This window comes from Lonchura striata, chromosome 26 (assembly GCF_050655825.1).
Source record: "Lonchura striata isolate lonStrDom1 chromosome 26, ASM5065582v1, whole genome shotgun sequence".
In the NCBI taxonomy this organism is placed as follows: domain Eukaryota; kingdom Metazoa; phylum Chordata; class Aves; order Passeriformes; family Estrildidae; genus Lonchura; species Lonchura striata.
Window position 1 is genome coordinate 2,548,931 of NC_140728.1, and position 18,933 is coordinate 2,567,863.

At 61.4% G+C, this 18,933-nt stretch overlaps 1 protein-coding gene across 1 annotated transcript; it reads left to right on the forward strand.

The window, feature by feature from the left end:
* The first annotated feature begins 10,615 nt into the window (after nucleotides 1–10,615).
* On the forward strand, nucleotides 10,616–18,490 carry SPDEF (SAM pointed domain containing ETS transcription factor). The gene is made up of 6 exons (XM_031506980.3): nucleotides 10,616–10,756; nucleotides 15,140–15,613; nucleotides 16,252–16,449; nucleotides 16,541–16,588; nucleotides 17,003–17,143; nucleotides 17,240–18,490. Exons 2-6 carry the CDS (start codon nucleotides 15,166–15,168, stop codon nucleotides 17,416–17,418), a joined length of 1,014 nt encoding a protein of 337 aa, XP_031362840.1. The 5' UTR covers nucleotides 10,616–10,756; nucleotides 15,140–15,165; the 3' UTR covers nucleotides 17,419–18,490.
* Nucleotides 18,491–18,933: the final 443 nt, after the last annotated feature.

The following is an 18,933-nucleotide window of genomic DNA, read 5'->3' on the forward strand; positions in this document are numbered from 1 at the left end:
CATAAGGGAAAGGGTAATGTAGAATATGTCTGATGGCCTCTAAGTGGGTCCCTGTGGTAAGCGAGAGCCACTTGGACCCTGTCACTACCACAGCTCAAGCAGTGTCACCTCCCAGCCTTGGCAAACTGGAGCAGGATGTCCCTGGGACTGGCCCCGAAGTGGCAGTGCCATGGGATGGGGGTGAGAGAGTGGGAATCTTCTGCCCACACCTCAGGAGTGCTGGATTCGAGCCCTGCCAAGGTTTGGGAGCTGGGGCAGAGCCGTGCAGTCGGAGAGCAGTGGTGTGGGTGGAAATGCACGCTGTCCCACGTCTGGGTTTCTGTTGTGTTTAATTTTTTCCGTGTGTGAGTGCGTGGGTGGTTCCCAGCCTGTCTGTGCTCGCCGGGGCAGTGCATGTGTAGCACGGGATGGTGTGTTGCCTCTCTGAGTCTGGGAGAAGTCCTATGATAGCACATTGGGGGTGAAAATAAAGGAAGCTTTTTCCTTAATGTATAAATGAATATTTGTATGATTAAATTAACACAGAAAAAAAAAAAAAAAAAAAAAGCTCTGTACCTGTTGAGAGTTTTATTGAAGCTGCAAAACTTCTGAGTCTGTCACTTTGTAGTTAAACGTGGTTTCCTCCATTCCTGGAGTGTTTCCAGGTACTCAAGCACAACACCCTTAAACCCATCTCCGGCCCTAGTTTAGTCCAAATTGCTGAGAAATCAGGCCCAATTCAGTGCATACTGAGGTTATCAAACTACCTGTCGAGCCCCTGGGTGGGGGTGAGGGTGAGGAGAGGCTCTGGGGGTGGTTGTGAGGCAGGGGGAGGGAGGGGACTCCAGATTCCTTGTGTCAAGGTCAGGTCACTTCTCCAGGACGACTCCTGAGGAGGAGTGGGGTGGTCTGAGGGTCTCCATACGAGGGGTACCAGCACACAGCGATGCCACAGCTGCGTCCCCGGGTGCTCCTGGTGTGGCTGATGCACAGCCCAGCCCTTCCCTCGGAGCCTGCTGCAGGATGGGGTGATGCCTCACACTCCAAACAGCCCAGTCCTGAGGGATCAGACCTTCCATCTCCCGAGTGGCTCGGGAAGGCAGGAGTGGGAGCTTGCAGGGAGGAAGATTGGCTTGGGTTTTCTTTTCTCACAATCCCTAAGGAAATAGCTGGCACTGTGTATCGGGATGGGGGCACAGGAAGGTCTCACTTTGCTGGGCACCTGCCCAGTTGTCCAAGGTGGATCTGAGTTCCCAGGTGAGGCCTTGCAGCTCAGGACACCCAGCCCAAACCCTGCTTGGATAAACTGCAGCATGGAGCAGCTCAGCTGAGGCCGTTCCTTTGCTTACCTGGGAGTTTGTTACTAATCCCCACGAGAAACCTCCCTGTGTGTGTGCTGGCTTTGCTTTTATCATTTGAATAAATGCCTGGAGCTTTCATGTGCCAGTTAAGCTTGACTGAAAGCCTGACTGGGAAAAGACATCCTGCTACCTGTGCCTGGAGGTGTTTGTTTTGTGCCCCGAGTAGAACGCGCCCCTCGAGCTCGGGGTGCTCGTGGTGTCCCAAGGCTGCTGTGTTTGAGCAGGGGAGCACTGCCCGCCCTGCTCACTGCCCAGCTTTGCATTTACTCCTTATTTGCTCGAAAGAATCTGTTTATCTTTAGGGTTGCAACCTGTCAGAGGTTGCCAGCACAGGACAATCCCATCACACCTTCAATGGTATCTCCTGAGCGGGCAAATACCTGGTGGGATTGCCGTGGTGGAGGTCATCCTGCAATCCCAGGAGCAGAGCTGGGTGGGCAGGAGACCGAGGCAAAAGGCAGCCACAGGCACGTGGGAGCTGCTTGGGTGCTGCTTTTGCTACTGGTTTATTTTTTTAGGGGAATCAGATCATCGTCCATTGAAAGTTGCAAATTTAATTCTGGTTTTATGCAGTTTTCTTTGGTTCCCAAAGGCAGTCGGAGGAAGGGTGTTCCCAGATTTTTGTGATGGATTACAGGGATGAGGATGTGCTCAGCACCCAGGACTGCTTGGGCCCATACCCTGTGCCTTGTTGGGTATTCATGCCCCTTAGGCTGGAGGGAAGAGCAAGATCTGCTCCAAAACCTCCCCAGCACCACCACACATCCTCATATCTGCAGGCGTGACCTCGAGGGCTCCAATGGGCACCTGCCCATCCAGGAGCAGCACCTGGAACGGTGGCAGAGAGGATTTTTGTGATTTTTGTTTCTTTTTCCTCCTCTCCCTGCTACATTCCGCAGCTCATGGTGTGCAGCACTGTGCTCGTGCATCTCTGCAGATCCCTTGGGAGGCACCGGGGAATGTTAATGGGCCAAGGGGGAAATGAGGCCAGGCCAGTGGTGGGATGCTACCAGGAGTCCATGGGGAAGGAGCAGGATCAAGGGGAAACCTGGGATCTTTCTGGAAGCTCTCTAAAACCTGCTCTCTCTGCCTGTGTGTTCGTTGGAAAAGTCTTAGTTACACAGAAATTAATGAAGGAAATCTAATCTCAAACATTTCCTACCCCACTGATAAAACAGCCGAGTAGTAAAAGCTCGCAGCAGAGCCCGCAGGGAGGCAGATGGCACGCGTGGGCACGGACCAGCCCTGTTTGCCCCGTGCCAGGCTGCGGGCTCGGCTCTGCAGAGCAGCTGCGGCTGGGCTGGCTCCAGAGCTGCCTCTTCGCTCATTGTATTCCCACATTTTGGTTTTCTCTTCCCTGCAGGAGCGACGCCTTCATAGAAACTTAAAGCAGGGGGAGAAAAGTTTGGTTTTCAGCACCTGACACTGCGGGTGAGCGGTGCAGAGTCCTGCGAGGTGGGTGAGCCGTGCCCAGATGGGAATCACAGCTCCGTGTGCTGCCAGGGGACGGTGCTGGGAGCAGGGGGTGACCCAGCCCCGGGGCTCCCAGCCGAGCTGTTCAAACAGGGTTTGCTGGCCACGGGCCCAGCCCGGGGCATGTGCCAGCAGAGGGAGCTGAGGTTGCTCCTCGTCCACAAAACCCTTTGGAGCTGCTGGATGTGGCTTTTCCAGGCTTTGAGTCCTGCTGGTGACAGTGGCTGGGCAGGCAGGAGCCGTGTCCCCCCACCTCCCAGAGCTGCTGCTGGCCTGGCTGGGCAGGGGGGTGGCACATGTCACTTGGCCTGTCACCAGCAGTGTGGGGCTGGGGCAGTGCTGCAGGGCCAGGCAGGAGCTGCTGGGCAGGGACAGCACGGGCACACCCCTCTGGGCTGGGGGTGAGGAAGGGTCTGCACACCTGGCCCACGCTGTGTCCCATTTTGAAGGGTGACATGTGTTGGGGACAAAAGGGGGTCTGGCTGCTCTTCTGTGGCCCCGGGGTGGTGCACAACCCTGTGGGAGGGAGAGAGGGACCCCCAAACCTTGGAGCTGGGGTAAGACCCTTTTGCCAGGCCCTTTTCTAGGAAAGCCATCCCGCAGGACAGAGCTTTCAGCCTCTCCTGGGTCTCCCTGCACCTCTGGCGTGCAGCACTTGGGCTCAGCAGATCTGTGCAGCATCGGCATCCAGGGGGAAACACAGCAAAGCTCCCACTCCTTATCTAATCTGCAGCATTTTCCCTGTTGGCTGTTTGCTGTGGCCGTGTTTCCTCAATTCATTGACAGCTGCAGGCTGGGCTGTGACGCCAGCCTGTGGCACTGCAGCCCCAGAGCCCGGGTGGCACTGGAGGGACCCTGGGAAGAGCCCCTCGAGCCCCTGTGAGCCCAGCAGGGCCATGGACTCCCTGGCAGGTGACAGTGAGAGGCACCTGGGGACTGGCACTGGGCAGCAGAGAGGGTCCCTGTCCCCAGCGAGGCCTCAGGGACACCCTGGCTGTGCTTGAGGGACACTTAAAGCCATCCTGTGCTGCCTCCACTCCAGCAGTCACTGTGCTGCCCTACCTGGGGCTGCTGATGGCCAGAGCTGGATTTGGCAGTGAGGGGTTTGGGCAATCGTGGCCACTGTGCCCTTGGGGGTGTCCCCTCCGAGCCCCCCGAGCCTGGCAGGGCCTGGCAGCCCCAAAGCCCCGTGTCTGCCCCACAGGAGGATGGGGAGAGGAGAAATTCCCAAACTGCAGCTTTGGTTTGTCCATCTTGGGAAGGAGGGTGAGCGGGGGCTCGCTGCCCTGCAGGTGCCTCCCCGAGCAGGGAGCTCTCCTTAGGATGAGCCTGGCTGCTCTGCCTTGCCCGTGGGGAGCAGGCTGGGAGGAAGCAGCTGAGGGTGCCTGAGAAGCAGGTTTGTCAGAATTTTAAAGGGATCTAAATCAATAGTGATAAGGAAACAATTATTTAAAGAGCAAACAAATGGAAACTGCTAAAGGTACCCTGTTTTTTCCCCCTTTTATTTTTTTTCTTGTGGGTGAAGGGTGCAGGGTTGATGCCTTTGGGTGCTGGCAGTGGGTCCCTGCTGGGACCACCCGAGGTGGGCACTGAGGCAGCTCTGCTTGCTCAGCCCAGCCCCAGCCAGGCTGGAAACGAGCCTTGCAGGACAAAGTGTTGTTTCATCCCACAAGGAAAAGGGTTTTATGGATCATCTGGAAACGCTAATCCTCAGGTGAGCCCATTTGTGATGCTGCTGAGCCTGTGGATGGTGTCAGGTGCTGGGTCAGCAGGGACAGAGACAGGCCTGGGCTGGTGTGGGGACACTGCTGGCTACATTTTGAGGGGAAAGGAGCCAGGACTGGCCACTGAGGCCGGGCCATCCCTGCAGAGCAAGGATAATTTCTGCACTCCCTCCGTGGAGCTCAGGATCCTGCTCGGGTTTGTGGCAGAGCTGCAGCTGGGACCATCCCTGCCCTGAGGAGAGCGTTTCTACCTGGGACAGGTACCCCAGGACTGGAGAGCAGGAGAGGATCCCAGTTCCCCCAGTGGGGCTGTGGCTGTCACCACCGGGGCTTTGTCTCAAAGGGCAGCTCATTCCCATCCTTCCCCCCCATGGTGTTTTCATCAGCTTTTGGTTGGGGATTAGGCACGTGTTGACAGAACAAACATTTTGCTGCGCTCAAAATCCACTGCTGAGGAGAGAAGTGATGTCCTTGCTCTGCTGGTGCCTCAGCCAGCGCTGGGATGAGGAGCTGGGATTGGGAGAGCCGGGCCTGGGGCCAGGACAGCCCTTTGAGGGGAACATGGAGCCATTTCGGGTCACGTCCCACACCAGGGCCAGAGCTCTGTCTCTCTGCTCCCTCACAGAGCACTAATCGCTTTCTGCTTTCATATCCTGCCCTGGGAAACCAGGGATGCCACAAGGAATGCTGCCTGTGTCCAGCAAGGCTTTGACAGGTCCTGGGGCCCCCCTGCCCAGCTCCCAGTGCCCATCACAGCTCCCTCCTCCCCAGACCTGGCTCCGGGAGCTGCAGTGTTGGTGTCAGGAAGGCTGACAGGGCTGGGGATACCCAGGAGTTGCCCCAGGAGCGTGTCTTTGCCAGGGAAAATTCCTCCAAGCTCTTTGGCCAACCCAGCGACTGCACAGTGGGGGAAGATAGGATATGGAACCTCGTTTGGGGTCCTGCCCCACCTCCCACACTCCGTTTTCCCTACGTGACTCCCCTGGTCATGGGGTCGTGGCTCCTTGCTGAGCCCCCAGGACGAGGTGCGGGAGCCGGGCGATGCTCAGGGGAGGGACTCGTCTCCTTCAGGGCTCAGTGACTCCGTGTGCCCATCCTGCCCCCAGACCCACGGCCCCACACGGGATGGGGGGTCCCTTCCCTCTGTGCACAGGGGAGCCCTCCTCCCCCTGATCCCCTGGCCCTGCAAACCCGGCTCAGGAGTGGTGGGAGAGGGCTGACTCCGGTCCCTGCTGAGCCCCCTCCCCACGCCGCCCCTCCAGCCCCACCAGCGCTTTGAGCTGAGCCCAGGCAGGCTGTGGGGTTTGGGGTTACTCTTAGGGGTTTGTCCTCTGGGGCAGAACCTTCCACAGTTCTCCTGCGATGGACAATGCAGAACTCAAGGGGAAATCACCAGCAGAGCGTTCCTCGCTCCGGGGGCACCGTGTGCTGCCCTAAGCCCAGAGCTGCCCGTCCCACCCGGACCCACCCGGGCTGTTTCCCTGCCCAGCGGCTCCCACGCTCTCCGGGCTGTCGCTCCGTGGGGCCGTTATGCCCGAGGATCGTTTTGCATGTGGGGAGAACCGGCAGCAGAAGAATGAATTTGCATTTCTCAATGGCACCCAGTGTGGGAACCAAAGCCGCGGAGGGTTCCGCTGCCTCTCGGCCCCGCACCGGGGCTGTGTGAAAAGACAACATCCCGTCCGCTGGCACCAGGCCCGGCCCGTCTCACCTGGCTGCCCGTGTGTGCCTGGGAACTGCCGCTGCCGAGCGGCCCCCGGCACGGGCAGGGGGTGCGGAGCCCCCGCCCCGCTGCCCTTCGTGCCATGGGCAGGTGACAGTGACCGAACAGCAGCACGGTGCCTGTGGGGGTTCTTTTGGGGGGTTGTGGATTTAGGGATCGTGCGCTGGTGTAGCCCAGGCCAGGATCCTTCCCCTCCTCTGCGCCCCAAATCTCCGGTGATGATGTGGGGGAGCCGTGACCTTTCCTCACCCTGCGGCGAGCGGGGTGTGCCCACGCCGCCCTGAGCCCTCTCTTCCTGGCACCGCCGGGCGACCCGCAACCATTTCCAGGCTTTTAATCCCAAGAGACAAAAGCAGGAGTTTAATGCCACCGGAGGAAGAAAAGAAGAGGGCTTTGGGAAGGGAACAGCAAACACGGTGGTGGATCGCTGCTCCCTGCCTGGCTGGGTGTCCCACGAGTTCCCTGCGTCACCCGGGGTGGCCCTGGGGGTGCTGGGGGGGAGCCGGGGTGGGAATGGTGGGGAGCTGGTGGTCCGGGGGCTGGGCTCACTCCGGTGTCTTCATCCTCCTCCCGCAGCTCGTCCTTCCCCTGCTGCCCTCCCAGGCACGGCCGGGCTGCAGAAGCAGGACAGCCCGGGTCACCTCCTGCCACCACAGCTGCAAAGCACACTGTGAAAGGTGCCAGGTGACCACCGAGGTCTCTGCGCTCAGCAGAGGGGTGGCTCCGGGACCCCCGGTGGAGCAGACACCCAGCCTGTGCTGCTGGACGGAGGTGACTTCCCCAGCCCCTTTTGCAGGCTCAGGGCTGCTCTGGAACGCAGCGGGACGGGGACACCCGGTTGCCAGCCGGCGCAGCGGGGATGGAGCGCGGGAGCAGCGGGCAGGAGCTGGGCAGGCTCCGAGCGGGGACCGAGTGGCGGGGCAGGGCCGGGAGCCCCGGCCCCCGTGGCAGGGTGTCCTCGGGCGGGGGCCGCGGCAATAACGCGGCTGTTTGCCCCGAGCACACACGCGGCCCCGTAAAGGGCGATTATGGCAGCAGCTGCGAGATGGGGGAGCCGCGGGGGTAATAAAGAGGATAAAGAGGAGCGGCCCCGCTCGCCCTGGGGCTGCACGGGAAGTGGGTAGGTCTGGCTGGGATGAGGAGGACTCAGAGGGGATTCTGGTGGTCTGGGCTCTCAGTTTGGGAGGTCTGGACGCTCTCCCAGGTCAATCTGCACAGGGGCATTGCACCATCAAAAGCAGCGTCCCCTCCGTGCACACCTGTGGCTTCCTGCACACTTGTGCTCCCTGACCCTCGGGGTGATTTTGGGCTCTGCTGGAGAGACCTTCTCCCCACCCAGGACCCCTGGGAGAGAACGCATTAAAGGTACTTCCACCATTTCAATCATTTCCAGTTTCCTTGGGCTACAAAAAAGCCTCAGAGTGCCCACCCTGCAGCCTGGCAGTGGGGATTCCTCCTGTCCCATCGCTGCCCTGTGCACAGACATGGGGTGCAGCATGCGGCCTCCCAGAGGGACTCTAGCTCTCCTCAGGGGCCACCACTGTCCCAAAAGTTGTTCAGGAGCTGGAGCAGAGGAAGCTCCACCGCTGCAGGGGACCAGGAAGCACCAGCTGCGTGTGGGGCCAGCTCGGGCTCCATGCTCTCTGTGGTTTGTACAGTGACATCAAGGGCCTTCAATAGTTTTATTATATGTGCCATGGCTGCTTATCTATTATTTTTGTGATGCAGCCAGAGATTAGCTACAGGCAGGTGGGCAGAGATTCCTCCAGGCTGATTCATGAGTCGTTTCTCCATCTCTCCCCTCCAGCCGCGTTCCCAAGCACTGAAGTTTCAGCAGTGGCAAAAGACACCGGAATCGGAGCTGATGGGTTGACAGGGAGGACAAGGAAAAAGTACCCAAAACTGTGCACCCAGGGCAGAAAAGCCAGACTTAATTTCCCTCTTTTATTGTTCCTCAGGTGTTGCAATCTCTCCTTTTCCTGGTTTGCATGTGCAAGCAGAGCTGTGCCGAGCTGCGATTGCGAAAGGTGTCGGGGAGAGCCCAGCGTGGCCCGGCACAGCTGGAGCCCACGGAAACTGGTGACACTGGGTGGCTCCGGCCCCGAGCCCTCTGGGAGGGAAGCAGAGGTCTCATTTTGGGGCCTTTCACCCAGTTTCCAGCGCTGTGCTGCACTGCCCAGCTCTCTCTGAGCCCAGAAAAGCAAATGTTTTTCCCTTTAATCTCTTTCTGTTATCAAGATCCCACTGCTACCCATAAGAGAAGTAGGTAAAGCTCTTCGAGACTGAGGTGTGAGTTTGGCAACAGGTCCCAGACAGCCCAGGATGACCCGGGTCTGGGATGCTCTGGATGTGGGACTGGGAGCTCCCCACTTCTTGGTGACATCTGACACTGTCCGGTGTCCCCAGCTGTGCTCTCGTCCGCTTTGCTTCTGACTCCTGGTGCTCTGGCCTGGTGTTTGTTCTGGTGAAAAGCTGTAAAGAAGCCAAATAAGCACAGGTGACCTGGCGGTGGTGTCACAGCAGCTCCAGCTTGCCCAGCCCGTGCAAACCAAGCCCTGCTCACCAGACACCGCCAGGGCAGAGCCCGGCTGCGGGGCAGGAGCGGGCACAGGAAGGGCGGGATGGCCGCGGTGCTTTCCCAGCATGGCTGGTGCCAGGCTGGTGCCAGGCTGGTGTCGAGTTTACACCTGACCCCTCTCTGCATCTGCAGCTCCCACAGCCCAGACACTCGTGTTTCTGCGCTGTGGGGAAAGGATCTGTGCTTGCAGGGCTGCAGTCCGGGGCTCTGCTGGGATGTTCCTGCTCTGGGTGCCCTCGGGGGATCCTGAGCTGTGACACCGGAGCAGCTTTGGGTGCTGTGGGGCCTTTTCCAATGCAGTGGGTGCTCTGAGAGGGCTGGAGAGCTCTGCTGTGGCTACCAGGAGCTCTGGGAGGGCACTGGGGGCCTGGACCTCCTCCTGGCTGTGCCACATCCCAATCAAACATGCCCAGCCCCTGGCAAAGCCCAGGCAGGGACTGGTGGCTTCCCAACACAGCTGCTTGTCCCGGGGTCCCCCCACAGCCACTTCCACGTGTCCCAGGCCCAGTTGTGTTTACCAAAACAGGGAAAAGAACTCTCCTGGGACACGGGAGCCCTGATCCAGGGGGAGCTTTCCCCACGATAAGATAACATTGAGGCGTTTCAAAGGGAGGCAGAAACTCCTGGCGCTGCCGATAGGAGCGAAGCCGTTTCCCGGTGCTCACACCGGGGTCTCCTTTCTCCAGGGTTTTCACTTCCTCAGGGCAAACATTTCCGATGGATGGCTTATCGGCTGTGCCTGCCCCGGGCCAGGGCAGTGAGGGATGCCAGCTCTGTCACCCTGCGTGTGCTGGGGACAGCCACGTGCCTGCTGGGCCGTGGTGACGTGGGGCCAGCCCGTGGCTGTTTGTGGCAGGGTTTGGTCTGACGTGGGTTTTTAGGGCACGGGGGAGTTTGGTTTTGGCAGCGCTACGTGCGCAGGAGAACTGCCTGAACTGCCCTGCCTGCTTCATGTGCTGAAAAAAAAAAGACAATAAATTCCAGCTCGGTGTCTGTCTCGCTCAGAACTGCTTTTTCCTGCTCGTGCCGGTGGAGACAACCTGGGCCTGGAGTGCAGCACGTTCTGGCTGTGCCCCCGTGCCCCATCCTGCAGTCACAGACCCCCGGGCAGGGGACAGAGCTGTGGCCCTGAGCTGGGAGGGTTTTTGGTGCTGTCAGGGGCTCCTTTCACCCCCAGTGTCTCTGTGCTCCCTCACGGGCTCCGTCCCTGGCTGCAGCCCTTGGGCAGGGGGTGGTTCTGGGGCTCGGCTCAGGGATGCTCCGGGGTGGCCTCAGGGATGCTCCTGGCCCCAGCGTGGCCCGTGCCATGGAGCTCACACATGCACAGCTCCCTGTGCTGCAGCCAGGACTGTCTGTCCCTGTCCCTGTCCCTGTCCCTGTCCCTGTCCCTGTCCCTGTCCCTGTCCCTGTGCCTGTCTCGTCCCGTGTGAGGGTGGGAAGGGGTTAACGGTGCCTGGCTTTGCCCCACTCCCCTCCCAAGGCCCGTTCTGGTCCGAGCCCGCCCTGGACGCACCTGCCAAGGGTTAACCCGGCCCGGGCTGTTCAAACACCTCGGCTGAGGTAAGCGCCGCTTGTTTGTTCAGGTAAATAAGGAAGGAATCGGATATAATGGGCAAAGGAGGCTCTGGCTGAGCCCTGACCCTCACTGCCGGCGTCCCCCTGGTTTCGTTTCCCTCTGCTGGCCCGGAGCCCCGCGGGGTGCCCGGTTCTGGCCGCCGGTGCCCGCCGGGGCCGATGCTCGGAGCGGCCGCGCTGCCGCCGCGGGGCCGGCGCTGAGCCGGGCTCGGTGCCGCCGGCCGGGGCTGGGACAGCGCTCCGGGGCCATGTCCCCCGCAGCCACCGCGCCCAGCGCCGCGGGGACGGCTCTTCCCACCCCGCGCTGCCATCCATGCGGCTTCTGAGCTCGCACACCCTCCAGGTAAGGCGCTGCCGCGACCCCCTGCGCTCCCCCAGCACCCACCTCCCCTCCCCGCAGGGCTCCTGGCACCACTCTGGGGTGGGCACGGTGCTGCCCCGTGTCCGAATGCCACCCCGCAGCTCCTTAGGGCTGGGCAGGGACAGGCTGGCCCTCGGCGCGAGGCTCCTGGCATTTCTCTGCGTGGTGTCACCCAAAATCGAACGGGATTTGCTGTTCTTGTGTCTTCGCGACCTCCTCCTGCTCAAGCAAGGAGGGTGGGATGGGGACAGGACTTCTGGGGCCAGCTGCTTCTGAGCCCACCTGGTGACAGCTGGGACACCCAGGGTGCCACCAGCCCCTGTGCCAGGCAGGGGACAACGAGCTTTGGGGCACCGTGTGACAAACCAGCAGCTGGGAGCCTTTGTGGAGTGTCCTGGGTGGCTGTCGAGGAGTTGCCAGCTCCGGGGTGTCTCTGTGAAGCTGAACCCCTTTTCCAGACCTGCGCTGTCCCGGGTGCTCTCCCGCTGGGGTGGGTTTTTTTTTGTCAGCCCTGAAGCCACTTTGGCTGCGGGTTTGGTTTTCGTGGTTCTGCTCGGTTAGTGAAACACAAACACCGTGAGGGTGCCAAATCCCCACAATACCGGTGTTCTCTGGGGCTGGGAGCACGGGGGGAAGGTGCTGCTATAAATAGGGGCTCCCTGGCCCCAGATGGGGAACAGCAAGCTCTGCTGCTCACCGGGGGCACGGCGAGCACCAGGCTTTGCTCGGGTCACTGGCGGGTGGTGCCTGTCCCTTGGCACTGCTCTTTGCCTCCCTGTGCTGATGGAGAGGGCAGCCTGACCCAGGCCGTGGGGACCTTGGGGACACCCGGTCCCCGTGCCAGCAGCCATGCAGGTAATGGCAGGAGGAGCCAGGGCACCTCGGTGGTGTTGGAGGAGGCTGGTGGGGAGCCAAGGGGCCAGGCCCTCCCCAGGACAAGCTGCATCCCTCCAGGGGTACATCAGAGCGAGCCCGGGGCTTGCCATGGCCCCAGCTGTCACCATGCAGGTACCAGAGCCAGCCCCCCGGGCTGTCACCTCCGCAGCCCCCCGCCCTGTCACCTCCCCAGCCCTCCAGCGCCATCCCCAGTCCCTGCCCTGGCTCTGGGGAGGTTTTGGCCGATCCTCCTCCCTCCACCCAGAGATAAGAAGGGTGCGTGGCACAGGGTTTGGCAGCAGGACGTGGCACAGCACAGCTGTCACTCTGGGGCTTGCAGGGTGCATGGGACGTGCTGGCAGGATCTCAAATTGCCACCAGCTTCTGAGCACCCACCTGGGCACCTGCTGCAGCCGTGGCTTTGCAGGGACCCCAAATCTCTTTTCCTGCTTCATCCAGGCTGCTCTGGGCAGTGTGGGACAGCTCTGGGTCCTGCACATCCCCAGTTCCTCCTGGGACAGCACAGCACAGCACATCCCTGTCCCCAGCCTGGGGCTGGAGGTGACCCTGGAGCCTGGCCCTGGTCCCTCACCCCGCTGCCTGGGAAGGGCTTTCGGAAGTGCCCGGGGGCTTGGGACTCATCCCGGGCGCTGTGGGCAGCGCCCCTCCCGCAGCGGGGCCAACCGCCCGGTCCCACAGCGCTCCGGCACAACCTGTTCCACCGCTGATTGGATTTTAATTAACGGACCCATTGTTCGAGGGTGGGGGGTGGGTGAATTTCTTTTTGATTTTTTTTTTTTTTCTCTCGCTCTCAAGGGCCGATCCCAGCCTTCCACCCTGAGCCGTGGTGGGTTGCACTTGCCAGGAGAGCTCGGGGTGGCACGGGGGTCCTTGGCCCCATCGTTATCCCCCTCGGCTGCGGGGTCTGTGTGGGGCTGGGTCCCTGCAGGCCTGTGGGGCTGAGCCGTGAGCCAGCACCACCCACAGCCCCGGGCTGGGGCTGGCTCCGTGCCCTGGGAAGTGCAGGAGCCCCATTCCTGTCCCAGCACCCCATCCCAGCCCCGCGGAGCAGCCAAGGCTGATGCAATGAGCGGCTCAGCCTCGCTCAGCTCGGGCAGGCAACGGGAAGGGTTTTGGGTGCCTGTGCACCTGGGGCTGCTCCTCCAGCTCTCCTTTTCCAGGGAAATGCAAAAAAAGGTAGGGGAAGAGGGGGGGAAAGGCCACCTGAAGTGGCTTCTCAGCGCAAACAGGTCCCACCCAGCCCGGCCGCCCGTGTGCCAGAGAGGGAGAAAGTCAAACAGCCTCCCCCGCCCTGAGAGTACAGCGCCCTTGGTGGGGCGCAGCTCAGGCTTTTGGGGACACTTCCCGAGGGATTGGGTCCCTCTGGTGCCTGCTGGGAGGAGGGGAACAGGATGAGGGTGAAGATGGAGCTGGGGCAGTCCATCCTGCGGCGTTCCATGGCGCTGCTCCCCCGTGGGTGAGGATGAACCCTGACCTCAGAACATCCCAGAGGCGCTGGGAATGAAGAACCCATCCCCTCCCCAGACACCCCCACGGCCAGCACTGTGCAGCAGCAGGAGCTACACAAGCTGTTACCACTTCTCTTTTGTGCTGGGAGCAGCGTGAGGCTGGATTTAGGGCTGATCTCCTAAAGCTCTTCTTTTAATCCCGAGCAAATCAAGGAGAGGTTTGGAAGCAGGCACCATCTCTCAGGGAAACTGTCTGGATGGTGGGGGCAGCCCCAGAGCAGAAGAGGATTTGGGTACCCTCTTCTCCCACCTCCTCCTTCCTGTGGTGCCACTAAAACCACGCAGGGATGTGCTCCAGCTCCTGAACCTGCAATCCCTGCCCAGCTCCCCACGGGCTGAGGCTGCCATGGGTGCTGTTTAGGCGTCCCTGGCTCTTCCACGCTTCTTTCTGAGCTCTTCAGGCTATTCCAAGGACGAAGTGATGAGTTTCCACCAAGTGCAGGCGATGCAGAACTTCAAAACCCATATTCCTGGGAGCACTGAATCCTCAGGAGCCCCATTAACTCCCTCCTGAGCATGGGACACGGGGCTGGGTCCTCATTGTCCCTCCTTCAGTGACCACCCCCGTGCTTGGTGGCTGTGCTCTGCCTGGAGGAACCCTGTGGGATCTTTTCCTCTCATTTTTTTTAAACCTTTCCCCCCCCAGCTAGGGTTTGGAGCAGCAGGGCACCCCCTTTCCCTGGGCACTGCCCCCTGCTCATCCTCAGGGCTGCCTGGTGTCCTGAGGGGTTTCAAACTTTGCATGCTCCTTTCCCAGTGCCAGCTCCATTCCTAAAGCTCCTTTTTCTGCTTTTAAACCACCAATTTGAAATGGTTCTTCTTCTTGTAAAATGCAATGCTGAAGGCGGAGGAGCTGGGCAGTGCCCTGGCCATGCCCATCAACAGCTTCTCCCTGGCAGGGGCTTGCCCTTCCTAAAGTCTCTGGGTGGTTTTTGGGGAGGTTTCTCCACGGATGGAGCCATTCCCTGGTGTTGCCATGGAAATTCAGCAGGTTCATCCTTTTCTCCATGGCCTCCAGGACTCTGTGCATGCAGAGACAGATGGGGACAGGCTGATTTGGGGTAGTTTTCCTTGCACGACAGTGAAGATAATTGCAATTATCCTGTCTTACAAGGAAAGTTCTCATCTGGGGGATGGCAACAGCACCCAAGGGCCGGGTGCTGGGCTCGGTCCCTCCTGGGAGGTCTGGGGGCTGTTGTGCCTCGGGTGGAAGCAGCAGAGGAGGTTTCCCATGCTCAGAAAAGTGTCCCTGCAGCTCAAGCACCCATTGTCACCCCGGGGCTGTCCTGTACAGGTGCTGGCGATCCCCCCCAGTGTCCCCCACTGCCTCCCACCGAGGCCTCAGCTCCACCTGGGACTGAGCTGCTGCCAGCCTGGGGTGCAGCTCCTGGGGAGACTCTAAACACCCAGACCGCAAACACCCAGACCCTAAACCCCCAGATCCCAAACACCCAAACACCCAGACCCCAAACACCCAGACCCCAAACACCCAGACCCCAAACACCCAGACCCTAAACACCCAGACCCTAAACACCCAGACCCCAAACACCCAGATCCCAAACACCCAGACCCTAAACACCCAGATCCCAAACACCCAGACCCTAAACACCCAGACCCTAAACACCCAGACCTCAAACACCCAGATCCCAGACCCCAAACCCCCAGACCCCAAACCCCCAGACCTCAAACACCCAGACCTCAAACACCCAGACCCTAACCAGGGCTCAGATCCCGCTCATCTCCTGAGCTCCTTCTCCCTGCTGGCTGCTGTTGGTCCTCCCAAAGTGGGGCCAGCCCCCCCAGCCCCGGCTGACCCCCGCAGGCTCGCGGGGCACAGTGGGGCTCTGTGGAGGGTTTTTCCCCTCTAACAGGCTTAGTTCCTCCCTTTGTGCCTGGCTGCCGGGCGGGAAGGCAGGAGCGCCGCCGGGCTGAGCTCCGCTCCTCTCTCCTCCCCGGGCAGGTTGGGAGCCGGCGCTGAGCAGAGGGATGGGCAGTGCCAGCCCCGGGCTGACCGCTCTGCCCCCCGGCCGCCTCGCCTGGCCGGACCCCGCGCTGCTGCCGCCCCCGCGGGACCCCGACCCCCGCAGCTGGGGCTGCCCGGAGAGCCCCAGCCCCCCCAGCACCCCCGAGCAGCCCCTGCCAGCCTTCTGCCTGCACTACTTCGACATGCTCTACCCGGAGGACACGGCCTGGGCCACCAAGGGCGCCGGGGAGCTGGCCCCGAGCAGCGGGCAGGGCGGGCGGGAGGAGGCGCGGAAGGAGCCGGAGCAATGTCCCATCATCGACAGCCAGGGGCTGGGGCTGCGGCCCGAGGGGGAGCTGCAGGACAGCCTGCACCTGGAGGAGCACTCGCTGGAGCAGGTGCAGAGCATGGTGGTGGGCGAGGTGCTGAAGGACATCGAGACGGCCTGCAAGCTGCTCAACATTGCCGCAGGTGGGTGTCCCGGGGCTCCCTTGGTGCTGCTGTGCTGATGGGATGGCGTGGGAGCCAAAGCCACGCTGCATTTGAGGGGCTGCAGCCACCTGTGGGGGTCTGGGGGTGTGTGGCTGCTCCACACGAGGGGAGGGAATGGTTCCTGAGGGGCTGGAGCTGTGTGTGAGGGTCTGGGGGAGTGTGGCTGCTCCACACCAGAGGAGGGAATGGTTCCTGAGGGGCTGGAGCCGTGTATGGGGGTCTGAGGGAGAGTCTCCACCAGAGGAGGGAATGATTCCTGGGGGGCTGGAGCCACATGTGGGGGTCTGGGGGAGAGCGGCTGCTCCACACGGGGGGAGGGAATGGTTCCTGAGGGACTGGAGCTGTGTGTGAGGGTCTGGGGGAGAGTGTCCACCAGAGGAGGGAATGGTTCCTGAGGGGCTGCAGCCACCTGTGGGGGTCTGGGGGTGTGTGGCTGCTCCACACAGGAGGAAGGAATGGTTCCTGAGGGGCTGGAGCCACACGTGGGGGTCTGGGGGAGAGTGTCCACCAGAGGAGGGAATGGTTCCTGAGGGACTGTAGTTGTGTGTGAGGGTCTGGGGGAGTGTGACTACCACATGGGAGGAGTGGACAGCCACACTCACCCCCGTCCCCCCCAGACCCCATGGACTGGAGCCCCGGGAATGTGCAGAAGTGGATCCTGTGGACGGAGCACCAGTACCGGCTGCCGCAGATCGGGAAGTCCTTCCAGGAGCTCTCGGGAAAGGACCTGTGCGCCATGTCCGAGGAGCAGTTCTGCCAGCGCTCGCCCGCCTGCGGGGACATCCTGCACGCCCACCTCGACATCTGGAAGTCCGGTGGGTGCCAGGGAGCGGGAGGGAGCTGGGGAGGGTGGGCGATGCTGCGCCGCAGGAGATGCCCCCCTGATCCCCCGCTCCTCCCTTCCAGCCGCCTGGATGAAGGAGAAGGCTGCCCCGGGAGATGTGAGATACTGCGGTGAGTTCTGGGTGGGCTCAGCTCCGCTGGCCCCACTCTGCTTGGGGCAGGTCCGGGGTACCTGAGGGGTCCCTCCCTGCTTCTCTGCAGTCACCCGGAGCACCGGGGCAGCTGCTGCTGGGGGATGTGTGCGGCTGCACTCCCTCTGCCCCAGAGCAGCCCCGCGGCTCTCTGCAAAATCCAGCGAAGGGGAAATGGCTCGATCCCTCACTGGCCCTGTCCCACACCCCTGCGGGTGCACTGAGCTGTTCTCCCTGCTCCAAGACAGGGAGGGGAAAGCAAATCTTCAGACTCAGAGCCGGGCTGAGCGCCGGAGACCCTCTGGCATCGATGGGGACTCGAGCAGCTGCCTGGGATGGTGCGAGCAGCGAGCTCCGTCCCTTCCCTCCTCTCACCCGTCCCTTCCCGTGGCAGGAGGTGACACCGGCTGGGCCGACAGCGAGGTGGACTCGTCCTGTGCCGGCCAACCCATCCACCTCTGGCAGTTCCTCAAGGAGCTGCTGCTGAAACCGCACAACTACGGGCGCTTCATCCGCTGGCTCAACAAGGACAAAGGTGGGCGGGGATGCTCCAGGGGCCCCGGGGCGGGAGCTGGGGGGGCTGAGGTGGGGCAGGAGATGCTGTAACCCCCCGTGCCCGCTCCCCTGCCAGGCATCTTCAAGATCGAGGACTCGGCGCAGGTGGCCCGGCTGTGGGGCATCCGCAAGAACCGCCCGGCCATGAACTACGACAAGCTGAGCCGCTCCATCCGGCAGTACTACAAGAAAGGAATCATCCGCAAGCCCGACATCTCCCAGCGCCTCGTCTACCAGTTCGTGCACCCGGTGTGAGCGGCGGCGGGACCGGCTGAGCGCCGGGAGGGACCGGGGGACCTTGGCTGCCTCCCTCTGCCCCAGCCACAGAGAGCCTCTGCCAGCAGCCAGGACCTCGGCTGCGGTGCGAGGCTTCCCCTGCCAGGACCTGCTGGCATCGGACACAAGGACCTCCTCACCTCCAGCAGGCCCTGGTGCAGGGCAAGGACCGTGCAGAGCCCTGGCTCCCCACGGGAAGGGTGGGCACGGTGGCTGGGCTTGTCCCAAATCCTCTCCTCCTTCCCAGGTTCTGGCTGTAGGTGGCTTCACCCCAGCCATTGTTCAGGGAGGGAAAGTCTGGGGCGTGAACTGACACAATGGCACCCGCAGGGACAGGGACACCCACAGGGACACCCACAGGGACACCCACAGGGACAGGGACACCCACTGCTGCTCATGGTGGGCTCCTGTCCCAATCCCTGTGGGAGCAGCCTGGCACCAGCCAAGGGTGCTGCCTGCCATGGGAGCTGTGCCAATGGGACCTTGGGCACCCCCTTGGCACAGGTGCATCCCCCCTTTGCTTTTCACTGCAGGACATGCTCAGCTGCTCCCCTTCACAGGGATTCGGGGCTGCAAACGGGAATTCTGCAAAGGGAGCAGCTGTGAATGTGGGTGTGGGGCTGTGCACAACGGGGGTCCCCCAAGTTGGGTCCCCCCATCCTTGTGCACAGGGCCACCAGAGTCCTCCTAAGACCCCAAGTTCTGTGCCCTGGCACAAAGCTCTTCCCTGGATTTGGATTTTACTTGGACTGCCTGATTCTGGAGTTTGGGGGAATGGAGATGGCAGCTTTGCCATTTCCCTCTGGACAATAAAACCAGATGTGATCCGCCGAGGCTGGACTGGGGCAGAGAGCTGGGAATTGCTTCACCTGCTCATTGCACCAGAGTCAGAGTTATCTGGCAATGTTGATCTTTTATATTATAGGGGGTTTTATTTGGTTATTTGCTTTTCAGTTTTGGCTGCTGATGACTTGTGGTTTAGGTTCAAATGCCGAGGGTGGCCCGGGCTTCCAGGGATGTTCTGTGGGAGCTTAAAAGGAAAAACATCTGGTTCTTGGTCTCTTGATTTTTTTTTCCTTAAAAAATCCGCCGGTGCCAGCTACTGCCTTTCCTTTCTGTCCTTGCTCCGTGCTGCTCCCACAGCAGCAGATCCAGACAGCCCTGCTCCCATCCTGGCAGGAGGGATGGAGGGCAGCAAGGAGCAGGGGAAGGAGGAAAACTGCCTTGGCCTTTGGAAAAGGGAGCAGAAAAGCAAAAAAAAAAAAAAAAGCAAAGTGTGTCCTGTGATTTGCTGTGTGTGCCAGGGCACTGTGAGCACGGGCTGGTGGTGCTGGTGGTGCCCCAGATCCTGTGTCCCCCTCACAGGTCCCCTGGCACAGGCTCAGGAGGGCGCTGGGTCAGGGCCCCAAAATCTGCATCACCTCCAGCCCTGCCGTGGGTGTCCCAAGGCTTTGTCCAGCAGTGGCACAGGAGTCCCCAAAGGCAGTGGCTGTT